Source organism: Trifolium pratense, linkage group LG4 (assembly GCF_020283565.1).
Source record: "Trifolium pratense cultivar HEN17-A07 linkage group LG4, ARS_RC_1.1, whole genome shotgun sequence".
NCBI classification, from domain to species: domain Eukaryota; kingdom Viridiplantae; phylum Streptophyta; class Magnoliopsida; order Fabales; family Fabaceae; genus Trifolium; species Trifolium pratense.
The window spans coordinates 50,681,346-50,709,301 of record NC_060062.1 but is presented as its reverse complement, the minus strand read 5'-3'; the positions used below and the strand labels follow the sequence as shown (position 1 = coordinate 50,709,301).

Sequence of the window (27,956 nt, the reverse complement as noted above, 5' to 3'; positions counted from 1 at the left end):
CGAAGTTACAAATATTCTAGTTCTATATGACGATATACACATGCATTTTTTTATATGTAAATATAATAAAATCATTTCATATGGCAAAGCCTTTTATAATTCTTCAATTCAATCCTAAACACAACTTAATCAATACTAATTTAATTTCAGTCGACCTTTATTGAAAATACTAAAGACAATAATAGAATAATTAGACATATAAATATTGATCAAAATTGACTAGTATTATTGCTATACTTTTCTAATGATGGCATATTCAAAAGATCCAAACAAACCTAATCAGCAGGCAGTGCAATAAATTGAGGAATGCTTACTTACAGCACATGGCCAACTTGCTAAGCCATTCAGTGCCAGAAAATTTGTCTCATTTTACAGTATATGAAAATTATGGAAAATGTTATTCCAACATAATTTTCAAACAAATATATATTTTTTGTTTTTTTAATATTATTTGCATGCATCGATTTCCGTGCATGTGAGTGGTAAAAAGGTGTGTCAATTTTGTGTTCCCAAATTTTGTGTTTAAATAACACTCCTCGAAAATGATAATGGTGTAACAGCAAAACAAAAGGTCCACATGTTACATAACAATGCCTTTTGGATTGTATTGATTAACCTCATCATATGGTTATGGTCCTTATGGATGGTGAAGTAAATTGAAGTTTAGATTTATGACAAGGTATTATTCTTGTAACAAATCAAGCCAACAATTTCTGTTTTTGACATATGTATCTTGACTAAGTTGTTAATATATGCTTATATTCAAACAAGGCACTAGTAACTATTAAAGATAAATTGTTATTTCAATTGTAGAAAACATACATGCTTACCATTTTATCTTTTGAAGTTTAATTTTATGAATAAATTAATTTAAATATCTTATTCTACTAGTCAATAATTATTGTGATCACTAGTTAATCAATTTGAGGAGCTAGCAATAAGACAGAAATTTCCTCAGTCACTAGACCATTGAGGTCTGAAGAGAATTTAGATTCAACAATAAGTACCATGATGTTAGATGCAAAAATCATTCTCAACCATTAATTTTAAATTAGACAATTTAAATTATATTATTAGTAAATTAATTTGAAATAATTTTGATTATTGATTTAGTTAAACTTAACCTAGACGATATATGTAATTGTGTTAACCTTTGATTAGAGCTGTAAAAATGAGTCAGACTATTGGGTCAGCTCATTGGCTTTGTATTTTAACATGGGTCGTGCATCAAAAAGTACAAAAAAAACAAAAGTATCTTTTTGGGCCGGTCCATCGGGCCTATATTTTCATGGGCTGACACATCGGACTTGCGGGTTGGCCCATTAAAAAACTAAAAATAAAGTTTTTTTATGTAGAAATAATTTAGAAAAATAGATTGTATCTTTAATGGTTCTCATTTTTATTGGGAAATTTAAAAATTTCCCTAATTTTTAAGAGTACAACTAGTTTTCGTATGATATAACCCCTTTTTTCCTATTATATCCCTTGTTGAAAAAATCTAACTTTCATCAAAGCTTCAAGCTTTGTATCTCAAGCCTCCCTGTCAGATGATTTTGATCCAACTTTAAAAGTTATTGACTAAGAGTCGAACCCGATAAAAAAATACTAAGAAAGAAAGGACAAATACATTTGTTATTAAGTCATGACACTCACTTATATGATATGTAATTTTATTTTCAATTTCATTTTTTTTAATAAATAACAATAATATGGAATTTAGTCGGATCGGTCTATCGGGCCACATAAACTACTACTAATTGGGTCGGGCTCAGTTTAGCAGTCCATGAAGCAAGCCGACCCACTAAAGTCCCTTTATATGTGTTGGCCCATCGGGCCGAGACTGGTCTGATCGGCCCACTTGACAGCTCTACCTCTGGTTCCAAAAGGGGCTGTAATTCAAAGTTCGGTCGCGAGATAAGTAAAATCTGTCAAAAAATTATTCTCAACAAAAATCGAACTTGGATTCTTGCAAATAATTCATCTTAGAAGGAGTTCAGTAACCACTTCCGTCCAATGTCTTGTGTCTTAGTTACAAGGTATAATCTAGTTTTGTATGAGGATACATACGATTTTTTTTTTGTATATAAATATAATAGAATCATTTCACATGGTATTAACACAACTTAATCATTAACACAACTTTATTAAGTATTAATTTCAGTCGACCATATTGATCAAAATTGACTAGCATTATAATGATATACTTTGCATGCTACTATGATCAATGATGGCATGCATATTCAAAAGATCCAACAAACACATGCACCAGTGGTAAGTAGTGCAATAAATTGAGGAATGCTTACTTGCATTACATGGCCAACTTGCCAAGCCATTCACTACCAGAATATTTGTCTCAATTTACAGCATATGAAAATTAAAATAATGGTGTCACCTTTATAAATGCAGAAATGTCATAACTTCTTTATAACAACAGAAAGTCCCCTACATGTTACATTGTTATACATAAACATAACAAGGCGTTTTGGATTGCATTGATTAAACTCATATGGTTATGGTCCTTACTCCTTATGGATGGTGAAAAAATTTGAAGTTTAGATTTATGACAAGGCATCTATTCTTGTTACAAATGAAACAAACAATATCTGTTTTTGACATATATATCTTGACGAATATGCTGATTTCCAAACAGGTCACTAGCAACTATTAAATTAAAATTGTTACTCCAGTTGTAGAAAACATACATGCATTGCCATTTTATTTGTTAAGAATAATGGTGATTAGCTAGTATCTTCCATTAGTTAGTTAGAGTTTATATTAGTTTGTTAGAGTTAGTTATTAGGTGGTTAGTTAGTTAACCCCTAAATTGCTCTATATAAGAGTCACCATTGTACTATTTTCACTATCTTTTATCAAATATGAATCCTTATGATTTTTACTATCTTGAAGACTTTCTAAAGTTTTCTCCATTTTCTCCAAACCATGGAAATCTTAACATGGTATCATCGCCTGGTTTCGATCACCGAGAATCCGTCCCGCTTCCGCCATTGTACCGATACCAGAGAATTCCTCCATTGCTTATCACAAAGAAGTTTACACTGTACTTTTTGATCCACCTTCATTTCTAATGGTTCACTCCATTTTTTGTCACCTATGGAAGAAATCAAAGATGGAAAAGAAGTTTTCGCCATTGCCGCCACTTCTTAAGCCACTGCAACAACTTCCGATGAATTTTGCAATTGCTTCAACCATGGACGAGGATCTTGATTCTGAAATCTTGGAGAAGAACAATTCTGAGTTCACCTTTGACAGCTTCAGTTTCGGCAATTTTCGTTCTGAAATTGTTCCGATCAAGTCGATTAAGCCCGTTAAACCAAGATTCAATGGATGCATAATCAAGATCGGGGAGATATCTTGTTTCTTGAACAACTTCACACCAGAAGAACATCATGATTCCGCATCATCATTTTCGTTCCCAATTTCAGAGATCAAAGATGAATTGATGAAATTTCCAAATGCGAGTAACGCTTCTTCAACTACAAATCTTGAATCCGTGTTCGTTGTTTCTGAATCCGTCACGGAATTGAACGGGTCTTTTCAAGAATCAATGGATCTAGTGGTGCAGAATCCTCATCGCGGTTATTTTGGAATCGCCGTGAAAAATCACTCTATCTCCTCCTTCGCTGGTCACCTTCTAGAAGGTACAGTTCTCCTTGATCTAGATTTGGTTTCGATACAAATGTGTAGCTTGCTTCACCGCATCAACAACACCATTTTCGCCGTCGAAACTGTTTTCGATCCCGGCGGTGTAGTCAAGCCTCTCCCCGACATGATAACCTTGATATCGTTCTTACCGTCAACTTTTTGTTTGATCATGGTGTTCGTTGTTGAATTTTTGGGTGAATTCGCCGTCATTGTGTTTGATCCTGGCGGGAATCGTCACCACTCGCAGTTGAAGTCTCTAACTGCCATCTTCATTTCAGAAGAAAAGCTCACAAAGGTCAGGGATTCAAAATCTTCTTTGTTCATCATTGACTCTGAACTCAATTTGGCCTCTGAACACAACTTACCTTCTGAACTCAATCTGGCTTCTGGTACAAATTCTGATACATCCTTGTTCCTCATACAACTTCACACCTTTGCATCTATCTCATCTGTTATTGGATTTTATTGTAGTCTTGAGTTTGGAATTTCATCCATCATTTTGGAGTTTTTTGGGAGCAACTCTAAGAATTGAAATAGTTGATGATATTTGTTGAAGTTGATTAATCAGTTTTGGTTTTGTTTTCCAAACTCATACTAAAAATTCTCTTACTATGAGTTTGAGGGAGGCTATTACAATATAGAAGCCAGTTCTACAATACTGTTCTTCAATGCTGCTTGTATGAAGATTGATGAGAGAATTTGGTTTCAATTACTTGCCATGAAGTAACTTGTGAAGGTTACTGAGATATACCCATACCTTGTTACTGCTATTTGGTGCCTATCGACGGAAGGCCTTAGTAGTTAGTGCAATTTGCTTCCTACAAGTATTGAAATTTGGTCTTGTGGGTGTCTGGAGCATGAAAATTAGCTTATGTCAATGATTGATCTAGTTGTGTTTGATACTCATTGGTCACTGAAGGTTTCGGAGAAGGCTTAAGCTTGGATTCTTTTCTTGTTTTAGCCCTGGATCGCATGCTTGTATTCCTATTGGACTTGGGTCTCATGTTGTTTGCTGCAATAGAATTTTAGTTTGTATTTTCATTGTGATTCAAACTCAAATTGGAAAATTTTCCAATGTTGAGTTTGAGGGAGGATGTTAAGAATAATGGTGATTAGCTAGTATCTTCCATTAGTTAGTTAGAGTTTATATTAGTTTGTTAGAGTTAGTTATTAGGTGGTTAGTTAGTTAACCCCTAAATTGCTCTATATAAGAGCCACCATTGTACTATTTTCACTATCTTTTATCAAATATGAATCCTTATGATTTTTACTATCTTGAAGACTTTCTAAAGTTTTCTCCATTTTCTCCAAACCATTATTTTTTAAGTTTAAGTTTATTAATGTATTTATTAATGTAGCTCAATATTTATATTTTCATATAATATGAGACTTTTATCTTACATTTGATTTTCAAAAATCTCTTCATCAAGTGTGACTCCTTATTTTGATCAACAACATATAACTACAAGTAAAGAAAATCATATATCCGTTACCTTAAAATTTTGAAAAGAAATATGGTAATAACCAATTTGTGTTATTGCTCGTAATCTAATGTGGAATTTTGCTGATATATATATTTTAGGCTTATCTCATTACCTAACAAATTTAATTAACTCATAAGTTGGAATAGATAGTATATAAATACATTTAAGATCATGCACAAAAAAAATATAGATATCTTTGAATTATCAAATAACAATTTGTCCCACTATACTTATAGTAAGACAAAACAATATGAGGAATGATTGTAAATATTTTATTTGAACATTTTAAAGGGAAACGTGTAAGTTTAAATACCATAAGCTCCTAACTCTTAAGCTACTACTTCCTATCACAAATTGTGGTTCTTAAATCTTAATTAGGTACATTGTTCTTGTAACATAATGTTATTTAAGGTTTAGATGCATGCCAAAAAAAAACATATAGGAGACATAAAGAATCATCTTCTTAGCTATACAATTAAAATTTGATTCCTATACTGCCCCCTTTACCCTTAAATCAACTCCTTAATTCCTTTCCTATATTCCTAAGTCCTAACACAAGTCACCCACCCCAACAAAAATACCAGACCTTTCTATGCTGTAATGTCTTCATTATTATAAATAAACACATCAATTTCCAAAGTAGATCCAAACATCAATATTGATTGCCTCTTTGTCTCCTAAATTTAGAAACTCACTGCCACACAATACATATGGTTTCCATTATTCATTTACTTAAATTGATAAATTATAGCAATTTGAACAAACATGACTCAAATGTTCCCCAATAACATCTTAATGCTAGGTAGCCTAGATTCCAGGCCTATGATGCAAACTTTTGGCTACAACTCACAAAATTGTTTGTACTAGCCATGATTATTTAAAGGCAAATGCTAATTATATTACACCCGGGGCATTCTTTAAGCCCTTAAATAGTAAGTTTTTTATTGAATTTTTATGGAAATGCGTAAAGTCAACGCATTGGAAATTGGAGTGTGTAATTTTTTGAATAAAAAATTTCTTTTAATAGAATGCTTAAAGAATACCCCGGGAACACTCGTTAGCGAGACCCTTATTTTTTTTTTTTTTTTTTTTTGATAAGCAGCGAGACCCTTATTTAAATCCCCCTCCCTCATACTTTGAAGAAAGACATAAACTTCAAATTTAATTCAAAAACATGTTTAATTATACACATTATAGTTTAAGATATGTTATTGTATTCAATATATATAAGTTTAGGAAAGTTAAATCTCGATAATTTTCTAGAGTTAGGAATGGTTAGTAGATATAAATGGTTAGTGGTCCAATAGTGGGTGACCCAACGGATCTTGAAGTGGATTTATTATGCGGATATCAATTGTGGATGATTTTATCAGAAACCTCGTGATAGGTGGCCCAGCGAATCCAAGAGGATGTTTTGATACCATATTAAAATTGAATATTGGGTCTAACTTATCGTTACAAAACTGGCTTATAAAATTAAGATTATCTCTTACTTATAAACCCTTGTCTAGGGCAACCCACTTCCGTGGAACTTCATAACACTAATTGTTGTAAATATGTTATTGGCATATGGTTGAGTAGATGGGAATATTGATTCATCATTATGGGAAACAAGGTAGCATAAACCTGCAATGTCCTGTATCCATTGTTTGTGTACGACCACTAATTTCTCAAACCTCAACAGAGCCCTCCCATTTAAAAACCTCAATCTAACCGTCATAGAATTAATTAAATCACAATGTTATGGAATTGTAGGCCAAAAATATAACAAGACAATCGAAAAGGTAGGGAGACCCACATTGTCATCACATGCACATATAATAATACTCAAATAATTGAATTTCTAAACTTAGTTCAATATTAAAGTTCTCTAATTAATTCTCTTATACCATATTCCTATATATAGATTGAGCAAACACTAATTGCAAAACAAGCATCAATTAATCCTTGTATTAGTTCATCTTTCTAAAGCAAACAACAAAACCAAAAAAAAAAAAAATGGAAACAATTTCTATGTTACCATCAACTCATCAACCATTAAGGTCAATTAGTTTACCAACAAGAATTCATCCATCTTCACAAAGAGTTGAAGCATTATTAAACCATCTCAAACCACAATCTTCATCTCAATCTCTTTCAAGAACAATTTGTTTTGAGGCAGAGACAATACAAAGTGATTTAGTTGTTCTTGCTGAATTATACAATTGCATGGAAGAACTCTTCCATTCTCAACAAACAAAACAAGCTCTTTTGCATTATCAAAACGGGAAACTAGTTGAAGATTCATTACTTGGTTCAGTCACACTTTTAGATGCATGTGGTTCATCAAGGGAATTACTCTTGAATCTTAAACAACATGTTCAAACACTTCAATCGGCTATACGTAGAAGACGAGGAAATTCAACATCAACCATTGAAAGAACTATTCATGAATATGATTGCTTTAGAAAGAAGGCAAAGAAGGAAATTTCAAAGCAACTTTGTGAAATGAAGAAAATGGAAAACAAAGTTAAGGTTTTTTCTATAATGGGTCAAGATCAAAATTTAATATTTTTAGCTAAAATTTTAAGAGAAGCAAATATCATTACAATATCTATATTTAGATCACTTTTGCTATTCATATCAATGCCAAGACTTAAACCAACAAAAGGGTCATCATCATTGATCTCAAAGCTTAATCCAACTAGATTATTTTCTTCTGAGAATGAAGAGAAGAACACTGATTTTGCATCACTCTTGAGAGTGTTGGAGACATTGAATGTTGGTGTTTGTGGTCTTGAAGGTGGATTGGATTGTATTTTTAGATGTTTGGTACAAAATAGAGTGTCATTTCTTAATATGCTTGCTCATTAATTAGAAGAGTGAAGTATATAAATTGATGATCAATATTGTAAATGTTAATGAGAGTGATCATGTAGTCCGAATTTTTTAGGATTTGCTCTTCAAATCTATACATGTTTGAATATGAGCATCAACATGATAATTCAGATTTATATTATATATCTTTCTTAAATTTTCCATATTCTATAGCTTCTTTTATTTTTGTTTTATAATTTTGTTGAATATCATTAAGAATGAAAGTCATATCATTAAAGTCACTTCTAATTTAACAAATGTCTTAGGTCGATGTTTGACCTGAGCATGCAACAACGTTAAAACTCTTAGAGAAAATTTGTAGTCCATTTAAATCTCACAAGTGTCGAGGGATAGTCTTTATAGTTGCGCGTAGAGGATATTTAGTTTACGCCAAAAAAAGTTATATCATTAATAATAGTTTTGTTGAATTTACAAGTACTATTAGCACCGGTTATCCGTACATTGTAACTTTATTCTTCCTCCCAGTCCCACGATACAATGAATCTAGATCATCTAGATGAAGAGGTACATTAATGCTTTTTTCTAACAAAAATTAGGACATGTTAGTATGTTACCTCATTAGGCAGCACTATTTTACACTAGAAAAATCCGGCTGCAGAACGTTAGATGCAATAGAAAATTTACATCATTTTTTTTAATGGCAAATATACTATTATTAATAATCATGTCTCGGCATAAGACGAACATATATATAATATAAAACAATAATGATAACTATATATGAAGTTTGTTTTAAAGTCTCAGCTCAATTGATAATATTGATATTGTTATACTGGACATCTTCATTCGAATTCAAACACGTCTTTCAACAAAAAAAATGATATTCATAATTATTTTCAAATTTTCTCCATACTTGCTATTTTCAAAAGACTTAAAATTTCAAATTTGACCCTCATATTCTCTTGTTCTTATTTCGTATTATATATAATATTATTTGCCATTAAAAAAAATTGTGACCCTCACGTGAATTTGGATCCCCACATTTTTATGAGAGATTTTGATTTAGTGTTTTGGTTGAAGTTATATTTTTTTAATTTTTTTTGACAGTAGGTTTGAAGTTATATTATTTACTTGTGAAACCAAACTCTCACAACATGATTTTTATTTTAATAAAAAAAAAAACAAGATTTTTATTTCAAATTTATTTATAATTAAAAATTAAAAAAAAAGAAGCAAAATAACACCCTTGACCAAAAAAAAAAGAAGAAGCAAAATAACACCGTAAGGTTTTGAAACAATCTGATAAGAGATTTCATTTTCTTTCACATGTATAGACTCTGAAGCCCCGATACTCTAAAAATGGCGAAGTATCGTATTTGATACGTACTCGATACCGATATTCATCTGTGTCAGATATATATAACCGATACGTGTCAGATACTTCTCCGATACGCGTATCGGAAAAGTATCGGGCAATTAATGCTCTTTGATGATGGAAACGTAGGAAAGGAGACTGATACAATTTGTGTTTCCTCTTAAATATTGAATGTTAGAACATGATGTTACCAACTATGTCTTTTATGGGTAGTACGTAATTTTTTTTTTATAAGCAAATTGTTAATATATTATATTGTTATGTTAATTTTTCTACTTGTCAGGACTTAAACCCTAGATCTCCAACTCCTTAACCCTTAGCTCAACTAGGTTAGCAAATTGAGTTACTCATCCCACTCCTTTTTTTTTTTTGAAGGATCCCACTTCCCTTTTTGGGTAGTACTTAACTTAAGATATGTAATTGTCACTTGTTTGCTCAATTTGAGTAATTTGAATGTTAATTTTTTATCGTTATCGATTTTAGTTATGTTTATATATTGTGCATTTATATATATTTAATTTTAAATTTAATTTTTAAATAACGTATCGCGGCCGTATCGGATCGAGAATTTTGAAAAAAATTTCGTATCGCTATATCGGTGTCCTATCATATCGGTATCGTGTCACGTATGAGGGCTTCATAGTGTATAGATCATTTGTGCTTTTTATAACTTTAATTTGTATGAAAAGTCACACCATTTATGAGAGTTAGGTGCTACATTAATACTCCCTCCGTTCTAAAATGAGTGAGTCATTTTGACTATATACACTATTCACATATCTTACTTTGACCTTACTTTTCTACTAATAAATAAAAACAAATATTAGCATATAAGATGTTGTTTGATTCGTCTCGATGAGTATTGTCAAAATATCAAATTTTTATAATTTTTACTATTATACAATTAAAAATATTAATCGTCAAAGTTATGCATTGACATGCGTGAGACAGTCAACTGGCTCACTCATTGTGAGACGGAGGGAGTATATGATTTTGTCTCATTGTAAATTTTGCAGGAAATTGCTAGGGAGATTATCAAATCATAAAAGAGGGGAACATAAGAGGCCAAAATTGCTAAAAAATAGAGATGACCAAAATCACACAATCGCGACATTTGATGAGAATAAAAATGCAATAAAGTCTTTAAAAAAGACGAAAAAGAGACTAAAAGAGACGAAATTGCTCAATATAAATTCCTTAGGGGGTGTTTGTTTCAAGGTTAGGAATAATATTCCTGGGAATATATGGGTTGGAATAAATATACCCATGTTTGTTACAAGGTTGACATGAAATTATTCCTGGATATGAAGTTTCCTTGGAATAAAATAACTTCCAATAACTTCTCTTATTCCCATGATTTTATTCCCAAGGAAATGGGTGGGAAAGAAAAGTTCCCATGAAAATGGGAATACATTTAAAATAACTTCCAATAACTTCTCTTTTACCCACTTTTATCAATAATTCCTAGGAATATAGTTAATATGAACCAAACATGTTTTTTTTAAAATACCTGGGAATAAAGTTCCCATTATTATTTCCTGAGAATATGATTCCTGGGAGTAAAATTAACAACCTTGAAACAAACGCCCTCTTACTGCTGATGCTTGGGGGTGACTTTTATTGGGAAATAGCTTTTTTGTCTTGTCCTTTTTGTTTATGAGTTTCCCCTTTTACCGGATTGTAACAACAAAAGTTCCTTTCAACTGTGTATAATTTTGATGGTAGCAAATAAAGTGGTGCCAATAGCACCGTCTATTAAAAGTTGGAAAAGTTGATCTAGTACCTCAAGAAATAGCCCAATATCATAAACATGGAACTCGTCTATGGCAAAGAATTCTCGAAAATTTCTCAACTCACCTCAACATTTCTCCCCTATCCCCTAGCGCACCCAAAAAAATTCGGAAAATACGTTCCGAACTTTTTTTTAGTGTAAAATTTACACTATAAAAAATTCAGAAAATGTTTTCCGAATTTTTTGGGGGGTAGGGGAGAAAGTGAGTGGGTGGGATGAGAAAATTTCATAATTCTCTACTATAATGAATCATATATAGGCCTTGGAGATTAAAGTAGGCCCAAGATGCATTAGTTAATTGTAGGTGATTCATCATGTTTTAGAATGATCTAGAGGATTTGAATTGATGAGTCATTGGTTAGTTTGTTATGATTAATCAAGCCTATAAATAAAGGCATGGAGTGAATGTAAGAATGAAGCAAAATGAATGAATGAATGAAGTTAGTTATTTTAGCTTAGTATAGTTTGTTCTTAGTTTTTATTAGCAATTATCTCTTCAAGTTATGAACAACCAAAAAGTTGTTCATAGCATCTACCTTCCCTCATGCGAAAAAGAATCATCTTCCCTCTCTCCCTCCACCCCCCAAAAATTTCGTTCATAATATATTTTTCGAATGGGTCAAGATCAATATTTAACTAAAGTAAATATCATCCCAATATCTGCTCTCCTTCTTTCTGCTGGATGATTAGAGATGTTACTAGCAGAGAAAAAGCTTACCTTAGCTACGGTTAAGTCATCACTTTGGCTAGTTCGTAACAGGCAGACGTAGCACACACACTTTACTAATAGCGGGAATCACATACCAGCCCTACATACAATTCCTCTCTTTCGATATCTGAGGAGGGTCTGTTAACTTCAAGAGTAACTCCTTAAAGTTATTTCAAATCTCTACCTTCCATTTTATTTAATCTAATGACCCTAATTTGTTATAAATTTATTTCACATAATCACTATTTTTCTTCACCTTTAGATAATCACTATCTTTCTTTCTCATTAAAAAATTCCCTTTCTTATTCTCTTGTCTACGCCGTCAACAAGAAAATTACCTCGATTAAAGATCACCGAAACCCTAAAATTGGTCTAAAACAAATTACAACTAGAAGTAACATGAGTATCAAAAAAATCGATACAAGCGAAGACCAACACCAACACAGATCCCTTCATTTCCAAACTTCCCATAGTGTTTCTTGCAATATTGATTTGTGATAAGCATATGTTACGTGTATGATTTCTATTAAATTAATTAGTTTTTAAATACATTGTTGAGTAGATAATATTGTTTCTGTTTCTATTTTTATGTGTATTCTTTATTTTTTTTTAATATTCTCATTATAATTTATGGAAAATGTTAAATAGTACACCCGGTACACTAGTTAAACACATAGATTCAATCAATGTCGACTTTGGTGTCATCAACGATACAAACCCAAAGACATCCATATTCCAGACACTTCAATATATTTAAATTTGTAGGCTTATGCAATTTGACATTTTATGCCGTTTTATGTTATTAAATTTGTTCGCAGATTTATCCTTTTTGTTCTGAGCAACTTTGGATTTGGATTACATCGATGTAATTTATCAATTTAAATGAATAAATATTGTTTAATTTAAATTAAAAACATTAAAAAAAATAAAATTGAGATCAAAGTCAAAATCTCTGAGATATTACTCAAACTCCTCGTCATTAAACCAAAAGTTACTAACTTTAACATTAAAATTTTAAACCTTTATAAATGTGGAGACTCGTTTAGACAATCACTTAAATATCATAACCATGACCATGATACGCGTCTCTTACTGGCCCCAAGAAATTATGTCGAGAAAATTAAATAGAGATAGGGCTCCTGGTCCGGGATACTAATTAAACATATTAAAAAAGTAACGTTAAATAGTGTTTTCGGGACATTAGTTAATCATACTAAAAAAGAAAACAAATAACAAAATTAATATAAGAGCGGATAATTTTTTACATCTTTAACGGCATTGAATATGCACAATTTACAAAATAAAATTTCCATTTTAATATTCTTAACCGATGTCCATCCCGATGCACTGTTTAACATTTTTCCAAAAAAAAATATTTTAAAACTTATATATTCAATATTTTGAAAATATAAAAGGTCATCTTCTGAGCCTCCATTAGATTCAGAAGACACCCAAAGAGGCATTTCCTCGACAGTGAATAGTCTTTTAAATATTAATCTTGTCCTAAAATTGTCTTTATGTTTAACATGATCCAAATAAATATTACTACTATGTGAAGATATTTTATGAATTAATTAACGCAAGCTTAGATGTGAGATTGGTTAAGTAAGCATGGTTGAAATGGAAACCAAAGGAGATATATACTCCATGCCACTCGTGCACATAATATTAATAGTCACTAATGACGGCCATGGTTCGTGGAAATTGAAATAGCTTATCTATAACTCAAATTATTGTGGATCTCAAATCTTTCTAATAACCTTTTTTTAATCCTTTTTGCAGTTCAAGCACCTTCATAGTGAGACAATCAAGTAGTGGACACCAATTGTATAATTAAAATGAAAAGGGTAATGTGGCATGAAGAGGAGGCAAACTAGGTGATGACTAATGAAAATTTTCACTTACCAACACACGGAGAACAAGCCATGTATACAAGCCTCAAACCCATTCTTACAATAATAATTATTGTGTACCTATTTTGAATATTATTATTTGACTCATACCAATTTTGAATCTATGGTTAAATATGTTAATTTTTTATCCTATATAAAATTAGGACTTTGTACCAAAAAAAAAATAAATAGGACTTTTAAATCTAGTTTCCTATTAAAATTTAATAAAGACTTTTCTTCCGGGTATATAATTCAAATGTGAGGAATGAGGATTAAAAGGACCTATTAAATTTTAATATCTGAATCGTGTCTAACCACAATTCGACGTCGAGCTCGGCCCAATTACGCGCTGGCTCAGAGTCACATGTTCTTGTTCAACAGCAATAAAAGTCTGGAATGATTGACATTTACTGTCAATCATAGTATTTCAACCATGATTTTGACGGTCATCAACGTCGAAACTACGAGATTTGCCTTCACATTGATAATCTTGGCTCCGCTTCTCAAATCTCGATTGGTATAATTTTTTTTTTTACTATGATGGGTTAAACATATCCTTATAATTAACCAAAATGATAACGACAGCCCAATGTTAGGCATAGATGCGACATTTAACCGAAATTGAAGGGTACCCCATGCAAGTAGCACATGCTCCACACGGTTGATCACTGACTTATGCTTCCTTTCACTTTCATTTTGAATCTAAAATATCTCACTACAAACGTATGTGTACAATGAGCCCTATATAAAGAAAGAATCAATGACTTGTTAATAGCATCCCAAACTTTAGCTTCAAATTAACATTGAAAAGAAACAAAAAAAAAAAAAACATGGCAAACAAGTACAATGTTAGATCAATTAGTTTGCCATCAAGATCTCATCCTAGCACAATTAGAGTTGATGAGGATTTGAGCAAGCTCAAGACTTGGGAAGGAACATCTACATCAAGGTCCATTCATAATAGTCTTTCCTTGCTTGAAGATTTGTATATTTCATTGGATAATCTTCTCAACATGACATCAACCAAACAAGTGATTTCTCACCATAGAGGTGAAAAATGCATTGAAGAAGTTTTAGATGGTTCTATGATGATTTTGGATATTTGTGGCACCACTAGGGACACCATGTTGCAAATCAAGGAAAATGTTCAAGCTCTTCATTCTTGTCTAAGGAGAAGAAAAAGTGATTCAAGTGTTGAAAAAAGTGTGGTGGAATATAAATACTTCACAAAAAATATGAAGAAAAATGTGAATAAATTGATCACATCTTTGAAGCATATGGATAGTAAATTTGGGGTGTGTCCAATTTTTGAACTTAATCATCATCTTTCTTCTGTGGTTAGAGTTCTTAGAGAAGTCATTGTAATGAACTTATCTATTTTTCAATTAATTTTGTCATTTTTTATTGTGTCTACATCAAAGTCAAAGTCAAACAAATGGTTGTTGGTGGCAAAACTAATGCACAAGGGTGTTATAACAAGTGAAGATAATTCAGAAAGTGTGAATGAGTTGCAATGTGTGGAAGCTGCTTTAAGCACTCTTTTAAGTGAAGTCACTTGTGGTGAAAAGTTGCAAGCTGCACATGAAAAATTGAAAACTTTGGAAAATGCAATTGAGAGCATTGAGGATGGTTTGGAGAACTTATTTAGGCGGTTGATTAAAACTAGATCCTCCCTCTTGAACATAATCTCTCAATAGAACTGTTTAGTGGTAATTTTTTCACTAAATCTTGTAAGGCATCCAAAAGTTTTAGTATATATATGGATATGGATATGTTGAGGAGTGAATATTTTTACCTCAATGATTATAATGTATAAATGTCGATAGTTATACAATGAAATGAAAAACATTATACTCTATATTTTGGTGTCTTGTTTACTATGTTTTCATTTGACTGAGACTAGCTGCAATGGGTGTTGAGAGGGGGTGTTTTAAACATGCAAAACCACTACAATGGGTGTTTAAACAGGTGTTGAAATTGAGTTGGAGGAGAGAGGAGATTAAACCCTCCAACAGAGTTTAATGCCTGCAGAATGGCCCACACAGGGACACGCGTCCCGTTGCAATTTGGTCTTCTTCAGGCGCGTGGCATGCACGCGCGACAAGGGAGAGTGGCGCGCAGAATGGAAAGAGAGAGAAGGCAGCTTTGGATAAGGGGCGCCACGTGGCGTCTCCTGATTGGTTCGGTTGGATTTTTATCCATTTAATACTTTAAACTCAATTATTTCGGTCCAAATTAATTTTTTATTTTTTTATTTTTATATCAAAATTCATGATTTTTTTTTCTCTATAAATAGAGACTTGGTTCATTTCATTTGGACACAGAAAAAAAAATCATATTTTTCATCATCTTAATCTCATTATTACCTTTCTATTAGTGTTTAATTTGAAGTTAATTGTCTTTTTTGAGTGAAATGGATCCCAACATTGGGAGTGGAAAAATTGCCCTAAGGCATGGGAAGGTCAATTTACTAGAGGGGATAAGGGAACCACCACGGTTATCCTTGAAGCAGTTGCATCTCATGATCTATGGATCTGGCATGCCTTTTTTGGATGTCCGGGAACGTTGAACGATATAAACGTTCTAGACCGGTCACCGGTGTTTGATGACGTAATACAGGGAAAGGCTCCAAGAGTGAATTTCTTTGTGAATCAACGTCCCTATGATATGACATACTATCTAGCTGATGGTATCTACCCTTCTTATCCAACATTCGTCAAATCGATTAGACTTCCTCGAAGTGAACCAGATAAGTTATTTGCAAAATATCAGGAAGGATGTCGAAAGGACATTGAACGTGCATTTGGAGTGCTTCAAGCTCGATTCAAAATCATCCGTGAACCAGCTCGCTTGTGGGACATAGAAGATTTGGGTCTCATCATGAGGACATGCATCATATTACACAATATGATTGTTGAGGATGAACGAGATTCATATATTCAACGTTGGGCCGATTTTGATCAAGGTGAGGGAAGTGAATCTAGTACACCGCAACCACACTCGACCGAGGTGTTACCCGCTTTTGCGGATCATGTGCGTGCTAGATCGGAGTTCCATGATGCAAATGTTCATCATCAATTGCAAGCAGATCTAGTGAAGCACATATGGAATAAGTTTGGAATGTTGCGTGATTAAGAAGATTTGTATCGTAATAATTACGTTATTTGTGTGTTGTATTGTATTTTAAATTATTCGCATTGTAATAATTACGTTATTTATGTGTTTTTATTATAATTGTAACCGGGAGTTTAATTAATTATAATTGATAATTAATTTTAATCGATTATTTTTATCGTATAATTGTAATTTAATATTAATCGATAATTATAATTTTATGTAAAATGATAAAAACATAAATATAAATTTAAATAAGAATATGAAATAAAAAGTGGTGAGGTAGATAAAGTGGTGGGATAGAGTGTTTAAAACAAAAACTATTGGAGTGGTAAAAGTTGAATGAGGTGTTGAGGTATTATGTGGAAGAGAGAGAAGATGATGTGGAGGGTGTTTTAAACACCCACCATTGCACTTAGTCTGAGATTCAGCTGACCGGTTGTTTGTCATTTTTTTTACTAACAATTTTATTTATTTTTTGACCGTTGTTCGTCAAAATTTTTTGTTTTTTGTCTTTTGAAAAAGCAAAAAGAAAGTTTATTAAATAAGTTTTACACACGGATTCAGTGTGATTTTATTGTTTTGACATCTCATAATCAATTTCAGGTGACTACTTCTCTACTCTCCATAAACTGAGGGTATATGCTTTATGCTGACATGACACCAATCAAATTCAGCCATATATGTTCACATTAAATATAAATAATTTTTTATCAAAAAGTTATTTTGACTACTTTAATTTTCAAATAATTATATTTTAGGTTACTACTTTACATTAATTATATTTTAGGTTACACATATTCTTATCATTTACTAAAAAACACTTTTCACAAATCCTATTCATCTTTTTCAAAGTCAGGTACTTTGAATTTTGGAGGGATGACCACATCCGGAACTAAGCACATGTTCATAGCATCGACCCCATAAGCACTGAAACCTTCCACCGCCTTTAATCTTTCTTCAAAAGCTCGGTACATTTGAACATGTTCAATATCAGGGTGAGCATTGATAGTTGTAAATCAAAATATTCTATTCTATCATAAAAAACAGAAAATATTTTTTTAGCCCCACCAAAGAAAATTCTTGAATCCGCCACCATTAACCGAAAAAATTTTAAAACCTAATTCAACCCCCCACCCACCCTTCCTCTTAGGTTGAAGAATTAATCCTTACAATTTGCCTATATATATGGTTGGAAACCAAAGAAGACATGTACACATGTAGTTTTTTTTTTTTTTTTGAAAAAAAGAAGACATGTACATATGTCACTTGTGCACAAAATGTTAAACATTAATTAAGTTATACCCAAACGGCCATCTTCTTTTTTTTTGGGGGGGGGGGGGGGGGGGAAATCAGAATAGCTTATCTACAATGCAACTCAAATTATTGTGGATCTCAAATCTTTTTTGCAGTTCAAACACCTTCATATCGAGACAACTAATTAGTATACACATTTGAATATTTGAAATGAAGAGGAGGCAAACTAGGTGATGACTAATGAAATTTTTCACTTACCAACACACGGAGAACAAGCCATGTATACACCTAAATGCATAAACCCATTTTATATTCATGTATCCTATATATGATTTCACATTTAAAAATGCACAATGTTGGCAAAGATATGCAATTTAACCAAATTCAAAAATAGCCACATGCTAGTAGCACATGTGCTTATACTTTTCTTATCAACCTAGCTAGGAATGAATGTGAACAATAACCCTTATATAAGGACTTACTTAGAGCATACGTACATTCAAAACTTGAGCTTCAAATATTGAAGAGAAGAAAAATAAAAGAGCTATTACTATGGCAAACAAATACCATGTTCGATCAATTAGTTTGCCATCTAGATCTCATCCTAGCACAATTAGAGTTGATGAGGATTTGAACAAGCTCAAGACATGGGAAGGAACATCCACATCAACATCAACATCAAGGTCCATTCATAATGGTCTTTCCTTGCTTGAAAATTTGTATATTTCATTGGAAGATCTTCTTAATATGACATCAACCCAACAAGTAATTCCTCACCATAGAAGTGAGAAATGCATTGAAGATGTGTTAGATGGTTCTATGAGAATTTTGGATATATGTAGCATCACTAGGGACACAATTCTTCAAATCAAGGAAAATGTTCAAGTCCTTCATTCTTCTATAAGAAGAAGAAAATGTGATTCAAGTGTTGAAAGAAGTGTGGTGGAATATAAACACTTCACAAAAAAGATGAAGAAAAATGTGAACAAGTTGATCAAATCTTTGAAGCATATGGATAGTAAATTTGGGGTGTCCACAATTTTGGAACTTGATAATCACTTTTCTTCTATGATTAGAGTATTTAGAGAAGTCATTGTAATGAACTTGACTATTTTTCAATTCATTTTGTCATTTTTGGCTGCATCTTCATCAAAGTCAAAGTCAACCAAATGGTTATTTATGGCCAAACTTATGCACAAGGGAGTTGTAACATGGGAAGATCATAACTCAGAGATTAATGCTAATGAGTTGCAATGTGTGGAAGGTGCTTTAAACACCCTTTTAATTGAAGGTACTATAATGGAGAAAACTTGAAGGCCACACGTGAAAGCTTGGAGGCTTTGGAGAATGCAATTGAAAGTGTTGAGAATGGATTAGAGAACTTATTTAGGCGTTTGATTAAATCTAGAGCCTCCCTCTTGAATATAATTTCCCAATAGAACCTGTGGCAATTCTTTTCTTCTAAATCCTGCAAGCCATCCAAGTTTTAGTAAGAATCTGCTTAGGAGTGATTGTTTTTAGATAGCACAATGATTTATAATTGTACAAAATTCAATTGTAATGCAATGAAATACCAAGAAATGTTTTATTCTCTTTAATTTGGTGTCTTGTGTTAACCATTTTTTTTGATAAATTGTGTTGCTAATTTTTTGTTTGACGAAAAACTACTAACTGTTGTTTCTGAAGTGTTGTTGAAGTATTTGACATTCACATAGCTTGGTGTTTGACACATTTCAATGTCCAACACCAATCTACGTTTACATCTAAAAGTATTTTAAATTATGCGAAAACAAAAATTTTTGAACAAGTATAGGCGAAAACAAAATTGATTTTATATGGTAAGATGATTTTAAGGTGATCAAGTATGCGATAAGTTATATGGTAAGATGATTTTATAGCTGCTCACAATTATAGAGAAGAAAATCATTGTGCAGATAAATTTATTAACATTGGTTTAAATGTTCAAGTTTTTACTTCGTGGGATAACGTACATACATAGGGCCTTTCTATGAATTTTGCTGGGAACAAGATTGGTCTTCCTTGTTTCCATTTTCTTAACTTCTAAGAGTTTTGGTTTATGTCCCCTTATTGCAAAAAAAAAAAATATTAAACAAATTTTTTATTTTAACCCTTTTTTTCTACACATATTTTACACGGGAATAATTTGTCATTTCACTAATAAATAGAAGGACAATTTAGTAATTCCACTCTCTTCTTCTTCCTTGTCTCTCCATGATCTCTCTCATCATCACCGGTTACAACCACCATGCCATTCTCACCAGCAACCACCACGACTACGTCATCCTCATCGGTGAGTAAGAGAGACGACAACAGAGAAGAGAAAGATTCGTGAGAGAGAGTGGGGGCGGCCAAAAGCCCCCAATAACGGTTCTGTCAAAAGCATCTCAACTTATTGGCAGTAAAAGCCTCCAATAAATTCTTTTTGAAATTATTTTTTAAGAAGAATAAATTTATTAAGGGCTTTTCTCACTTATTGATGACTTTAGCCCTTAATAAGTTATTGAGGGCTTTTGGCCGCGAATAAGTTTTGTTAACAAATTGTGTTTTTCTTGTAGTGAAAGAAATTGAAAGAGAAAGACTAAAGGTGTACGAGACAAAAATCCCACTTATTTATACCTTTCTTGGGGAAGATCAAATCAGATCGAAGCAAAATGAAACATAAAATCAACGGCTCAAATAACTCCTCGAAACAGTAACTATACTCAAAGCCCTAAGCACGTTACAGAACACCTATGAGCGAGTGGGGGACACTGACACTAGCGGAGCTAGCCCAAAAACTTGGGAAGGGCCGCTATAAATATAAATTGAATATGCAAAAAAATTACTAACAAAAACATATCATATTGATGAAGGGATTTAAGAGGAGTTTTTCAAAATTTTAATCCTCTTAACGGAACAATCCCGATGAACGGATCTTGATTAAACCATTAATCACAAATCAAAGAACACAAAACCACAAGTTTATGTGTTTACCTCTTGAAGTGCAGAACCTTTGAGGTAGAAACTGTTTCTGATCACGAGCAAAGCAAAGTAGCGATGCATCTACTCAGTCCACACGAACAGACCTTCTCCGATGACCGGTGCTAGCCAATTCCACCAGAGATTAAGAGAGAATAGGGTTTAAAGAGCGGCGGTTAGGTTTCACTTTGTGAATTAGGTTAAAACTTACAAAACTTCATCACAAGGGTTCTATTTATAGAACCACGTGTGTGGTCATAAAGCCAAGCACTGCACCGTACCTTACGGTGGACCGCATTTCTCTATTTTTCATAAATTAAATAATAAGTCATACTTAATTATTTAATTACTAATAAGTCCTGCTTATTATTTTATAAATAAGTCTTACTTATTTATTTCTCTCATCTATCTGTCCTTTGTGTGTGACCCTATAGGTTCTCGTAACGTTGGCAATAATATTAAATCACATATTTAATATTATAAACAGTCAGCGGTATCTAGCAACACATCACTGCTACCCAAGTGACGAGAATGTCATGTGATCTGACGAAACCTTTATGTGATAACGATCGTGTGTATAATTACCCCTTTGCCCTTATATCTATATTGAACATAAGGCATAGATCGTGTCACCCTTGTATGGTTCAATATCTTATTTCTTGATCCCAGAATATACTGAGCAACGAATAAGCTCAATATCTCATATTGACTTAGTTCGGCGTGGCCACACATTTTATCAGTCATATTCCATCAAGAGGCCTACAGATATTGCTCCTGTTATGTAGGAGGGGCAAATTCCATCTAGGTCACTCATGTCCCTCAGCATGATTTATGGAGCACCCATCAACCGACTTTATAGTCATCCTGTTACGGACAATGTTTGAACGGCAACTAAGTACTCTACTCCACATCTAGGGTCCATAGTGGTTTCAGGTCGAAGGGTGGTATACACCATTATCACTATGAGAATAACTTATGACACTTTTCATAACATACTATGTAGTATTCTCATGGCGGGTCAATCCAATATAAATATTACTCCTAATATTTATATCTATGTGAAGACTTGATATCTCATATCCATGACTCGTGAGATGAAGTCATCAATCTACTCACATAATAGTCTCTATGTTTTATTGTTATCCCACATCACAATAAAACTTGACTATGGATACTTTAAGAATAATGTCCTTATGTTTAATGGAGTCTCACTATTAAGTCACACTTAATGTTCCATTTATTAGACTAGCTATTCTAGGGACTTTATTAGTTTGAAACAAACATAATAAAGAAATGCCTTATTATATATATTAAATATATAAATCAAAGTCATCATACAAAAGACGATTCTATCAAAATAGATTGGCTTTTAGGGCTTACTCCAACAATCTCCCACTAGCACTAAAGCCAATCAGATATTAACTCAACATCTATTGGACTAGTGTCATCATCAAGCATCTCCTATGCAAGATTTTCTATTAGTGGATAAGGTACTCTTTCCTATGTTGGTACCCAATACATCTTCCAATTTACACATTTGATCTTCTATCAAAAGGAAATAAAGTGTCAAAACTTGTATTTGAATCGTTGGTGAGATATGGTTTTCCGTTGCTTGCAAGATTAAACCATTACCATCTTTAATGAGGTCATGGGAATCTGCAACGTAAGCAAAAACAATTTTCTTCCTCATCTTATGAGACAAACGATTCAAATCATATATTTGACCTTTGTAATAGATATTTCAATCTTCTGAAGCTTGTAAGCTTACAGAGTTGACATCCGAGCATAAAGTTTATTCCAGACTACAATCTGGGTATACTGTTCTTCGATTTGGAAAATCAGTATCATTGTAACTCATTTACAATGATCCTTTCCAGATCCAATCAAGAAACCATCCTTAGTCCTTTTAAGATATCCATGGATATTCTTGATGTTGATCTAATGACAATCACTAGAAATAATTTGGTACATGTTGTTTATGCTAATAGCATATAGTACATCTGGTCTAGTACATATCATGATGTACATGATCAATCCAATTGCCAAAGTATTTGGATACTCCTCATGCATCCCTTTCTCATCTAATGAGGTTGGATATTGTCTTTGAGACAAAATACATCATGTGACGTATGCAATAATTTCAATGAAATTAGGCACACGAGGTGTCTGTACACTTCATCAAATATGTATGTAGGCTAAGGTTGAGATATGTCAACAATCTATCTCTATAGATTTTGATTCCTATCTTTTAGGAAGTCTCACCTTAGTATTTCATCAAGAAATAATTACCTAATCATGTCTTACATGTGTAGTGTATGAAAAATGTCTTGATGATCAGTATGTCATGTCATCCACATATAATACCAGATTAATTTAAATACTCCCACTGACTTTCTTGTGTGCACAAGAGTTCCTTTATTAATCTTAGTTTTCATAAAACTTGATCAATAAAACTGATAATTCAACTTTGAGAAATTTGAACAAATTCATAAATGAATTTTGTAATTTATATACTTTTCTAGCATCCTTTAGATTAACGAAACCCTATCCATATGTCGAATACATATGTAAGGTCATTCCAATTAAGGAATGCAACCTCGTTATCCATCTGCCAGAACTCGTAGTAAAACATACAATAATTGCAAGTGGAATCAAATGAGTTTAAGCACTATGATTGAAATAAAGGTTTCATCATAATTGCATCATGATTTGTATGAAACCATTCACATTCAATCACACCTTAAGTGTATTCACAATACCATCCATGTGAGTCTTTACAACAAGACTCATATTTATCCTATGAGTCTTACTCAATTGGATGACAAAACAATATCCATATATGTTTTGTGTACATGGACTCTTTATAAGTCACATTCTCATCTTCCATGAGCATCATATATCACCTTGTCGAGTCATGGTAAAACCGTGACTCTCAACTGTGTGATATGACATATCCGACTTATATAGGTCTTGTGCTACTCGAACTGGTGATCCAACAACAACTCTTGTTGAACCGATTCATGTTCCATTCTCAAAAACATGTGTTTTGTGGTACTCGAATTTACTCAAGTTCTACATCACTCCCACTATCTCTTCTAGAGACACATTCCTTCTAAAGGAATATTTTAATTCTAGTAACAAAACAACTTTTGTCCTAGAGAGTGTTGTAGAATTAGTATTTCTAAGTTTCTTTAGGATCCCTCCACAAATACACATTAATCCAAGTTGGAATTATGTTTATCTTATAAACTGTGCAATCCCAAACTACCATAAAGTCAAACTAGGTACTTTTACCTCATATCAAATATGGTGTCTTTATGATTTCTTTTATTGGAACTTTTGTGGGTAAAGAATAACTCTAATTAAAATAATTTTTCGAAAGAGTCGTCGGAGATAAAAGAACTATCTTATTTGTAATCATGTCAAACATGATGTAATATAAATAGTTATTACTATACTCCTTATCTAAGTATTTACCATTACGACTTGTTTGTATGGTCTTAATACTTTTTCAAAATTATTCATTTACTTCATAAATTCTTTGAACAAATTCAAAGAATCATACTTTGTGTCAACCACACATATTCACATCTACTAAGCTAATTAGTAACGTAAATGAAGTAAAAGAAATAAAATTATATCTAGCAAATAATTAGTTCAGTGGTTCATATACATCTCATATGTATATATTTCAAATAGATCAAATGTCACTTTACCTTAGTTGGTAATTGACATACTGAACTATTTTCAAAAGTGGAACTCACATCCTTCAAATGATATAAATCAAATGAGTCCAAAATTCCTATCTATGGAATCTAGAAATGTGTGACTCACTTATTAATACTAAACAATATTTCTACTAATATGCATAAGGTTCAAATCTTATTTGATTCCTTTTCATGATTGTTATATATAAGGTTATCAAGTTGATGGAACTCAATTCCATTACTTGATTAGAACACTAGAATAAAAAACATTATTTGGATAATGAAACAACACTTGTCTATTATTCAAACAAGCAGTCCTTTTTCTTGTCAATACAAGGTTTAGGTCCAATGTTTCTATTATTAAATGAAACATAATAACAATTATTTGGTTCCATGTCAAACTCAACTTCTACGATTAATGAAACTATTTCATTCTAAACGTAGGTTGACTTTATCTATGGTCAAATTTTCACTTCTTTAAAACAACTTCATATTTCAACAAATATGAAATTAACAACTGATATCATATACCTAAGATAAAAAGTGGATAATTTAACTTTCTATAACAAGGTCTATGAAGAAGTCTTATTTCTTTCTTCAACTTTAACTCTTTCAAAATCATTAGTAGTTTTTCTCGTATTTGAGAGAACAATTCTCAATACATGTACCAATTCAGAAACTCCTTTCTGAACTATTTATCCTTCGTAAGGACATTTTACAGTAAAATATAAAATATATGCCAAATATATCTAACTACGAAAATAAGAATATTTGTATCATGATTAAAACATATTTAACTAGGTCTTTAATTAAATATGCTCCCACTATTTTACTCAAACCAAATGACCCTCGACATTTGATTCGGAAAATCCCGTGGGAAGATTTTCTAGTGGGAATGAGATCCATATTTTACTATGTTCTAAGTCAGCGTTGGACTGATTACACAAAACATAGTTATTTTAGGTAAGAAACTCCTTTCCAATTGTATCTCATACAACTCTCATATCCTTTCTGTTGGGTGAATAACACTTATTCTAATCCATCATATGGAGTAACCCAACACTTGCTTCTAAAATCATATAATCATATTATATTTCTTTTAGTTAAGTTAGACCCAATGAATAGCAATCGGGTAAACTGGTTACCTCACCGCAACTTATCAATATAGACAATGCACTTTACGTTGGCAAAACCTACATTGATCGATATTGATCTTGAAGGGTGCTAAATGTTGGAAAGCTTTCAACTTAATATTTCTTTTAAGGGATTTTAATTAAATTTAATCTCACTGTATTTTGTATCTCATACAAAACGTGTTTCAATTTACATGACACTCATGTAAATATACGTTTAACAATTATATAAAATATTCATGACATATATAATTAAAACATTCATCTCATGCATCACATACATAAATAAACTAAGATAGTATAGTTATGGCCTCCTAAAACGAAAGAATTAAATAAACTAATTTATTACAATTCTTTGACCCTCGAGCAAACTTCTCAAGTTTCTCCATCGACATCCTTTGTTTGGCTTTGTCTCCCGTCATCACGAGCAATTACAATTATTTAAAATAAATAAATAAAGTAAATAAATTGTCACGACACGCAGGTCGTATTTAAAAAATAATAAACCACGACACGCAGGTCGTATTTAAACCAAATAAAATAAACGCCAAACACGCTAAGACCATAACTATATACCTCTAAAAATTAATTAATTTAAAAACATAATCAAATCTCTTGATTCACAATTAGTTTTGAAGTACCAAATCAAATCTTAACCGTTAAGAACCACTTGTAACAAATTATTGGCGATTTGAAAATCTCTTAACCATTAAGAAAATTCAAATTACAGTTTATTATTTGTCTCACAAATATAATTTTGATTTGTTACCAATAAATAATAACATCTTTAATTCCAAATTAAAAGTCAAAATTGATTATGTGGCCAAATCAAATATCATATTCTGAGAACAAATCAATTTAATTGATTGCACTTAAAAACTTTTCACTGATTAGCAGCAAACAGGTTTGAGAAATTGATCAATACCAAACAGTAATACATATCACATATGCTTGATTTCAAAGAGTCAAATTGGTTTCAAATTCACGTAATCCATATTATAGAAATATTATATAATCCTTTTAAACACTTTAAAATTAAAACCAATGAAACTAAGGTACTGCCAATAACAAGAAATATTATATAATCCTTTTAAACACTTCAAAATTTACTCAAGTAATATAATAGTTACCAGACCAATTGTAAAGCAAGAACAGAACAACATATATACCATGATAGGACCACAATAGGCTTGACCGCAAGATACATATGCATCTCATGCATATTATGTTACGATACGTACCCAAGAAATCATGTTATTTAAGCACAATACATCGCGATCGTAATATATTAAATTTTACGGTTAAAATTTATTTCTTTGAAACATATGACTGAACAAATTTAATCAAGCGGATGCACGTAAGCATGATCATATCATCATACGCACACCAAAAAGATTTGAATCTAATGATTTAATCGAAACCATTGCTCTGATACCACTGAAGGGATTTAAGAGGAGTTTTTCAAAATTTTAATCCTCTTAACGGAACAATCCCGATGAACGGATCTTGATTAAACCATTAATCACAAATCAAAGAACACAAAACCACAAGTTTATGTGTTTACCTCTTGAAGTGCAGAACCTTTGAGGTAGAAACTGTTTCTGATCACGAGCAAAGCAAAGTAGCGATGCATCTACTCAGTCCACACGAACAGACCTTCTCCGATGACCGGTGCTAGCCAATTCCACCAGAGATTAAGAGAGAATAGGGTTTAAAGAGCGGCGGTTAGGTTTCACTTTGTGAATTAGGTTAAAACTTACAAAACTTCATCACAAGGGTTCTATTTATAGAACCACGTGTGTGGTCATAAAGCCAAGCACTGCACCGTACCTTACGGTGGACCGCATTTCTCTATTTTTCATAAATTAAATAATAAGTCATACTTAATTATTTAATTACTAATAAGTCCTGCTTATTATTTTATAAATAAGTCTTACTTATTTATTTCTCTCATCTATCTGTCCTTTGTGTGTGACCCTATAGGTTCTCGTAACGTTGGCAATAATATTAAATCACATATTTAATATTATAAAC

General features: G+C 32.2%; 2 protein-coding genes and 2 pseudogenes across 2 annotated transcripts; all 4 read left to right on the top strand.

The window, feature by feature from the left end:
- The first annotated feature begins 7,092 nt into the window (after positions 1-7,092).
- Positions 7,093-8,048, top strand: LOC123882426. The gene has a single exon (XM_045931284.1). It carries the CDS (start codon positions 7,146-7,148, stop codon positions 7,998-8,000), a length of 855 nt encoding a protein of 284 aa, XP_045787240.1. The 5' UTR covers positions 7,093-7,145; the 3' UTR covers positions 8,001-8,048.
- Positions 8,049-14,511: 6,463 nt separating this feature from the next.
- Positions 14,512-15,590, top strand: LOC123882424. The gene has a single exon (XM_045931283.1). It carries the CDS (start codon positions 14,563-14,565, stop codon positions 15,427-15,429), a length of 867 nt encoding a protein of 288 aa, XP_045787239.1. The 5' UTR covers positions 14,512-14,562; the 3' UTR covers positions 15,430-15,590.
- Positions 15,591-16,162: 572 nt separating this feature from the next.
- On the top strand, positions 16,163-17,011 carry LOC123882423 (annotated as a pseudogene).
- A 1,644-nt stretch (positions 17,012-18,655) lies between these two features.
- Positions 18,656-19,627, top strand: LOC123882422 (annotated as a pseudogene).
- Positions 19,628-27,956: the final 8,329 nt, after the last annotated feature.

Bases quoted from the DNA above. Each gene is read 5' to 3' on its own strand.
- LOC123882426 (XM_045931284.1), top strand. From the start codon at position 7,146: ATGGAAACAATTTCTATGTTACCATCAACTCATCAACCATTAAGGTCA.
- LOC123882424 (XM_045931283.1), top strand. From the start codon at position 14,563: ATGGCAAACAAGTACAATGTTAGATCAATTAGTTTGCCATCAAGATCT.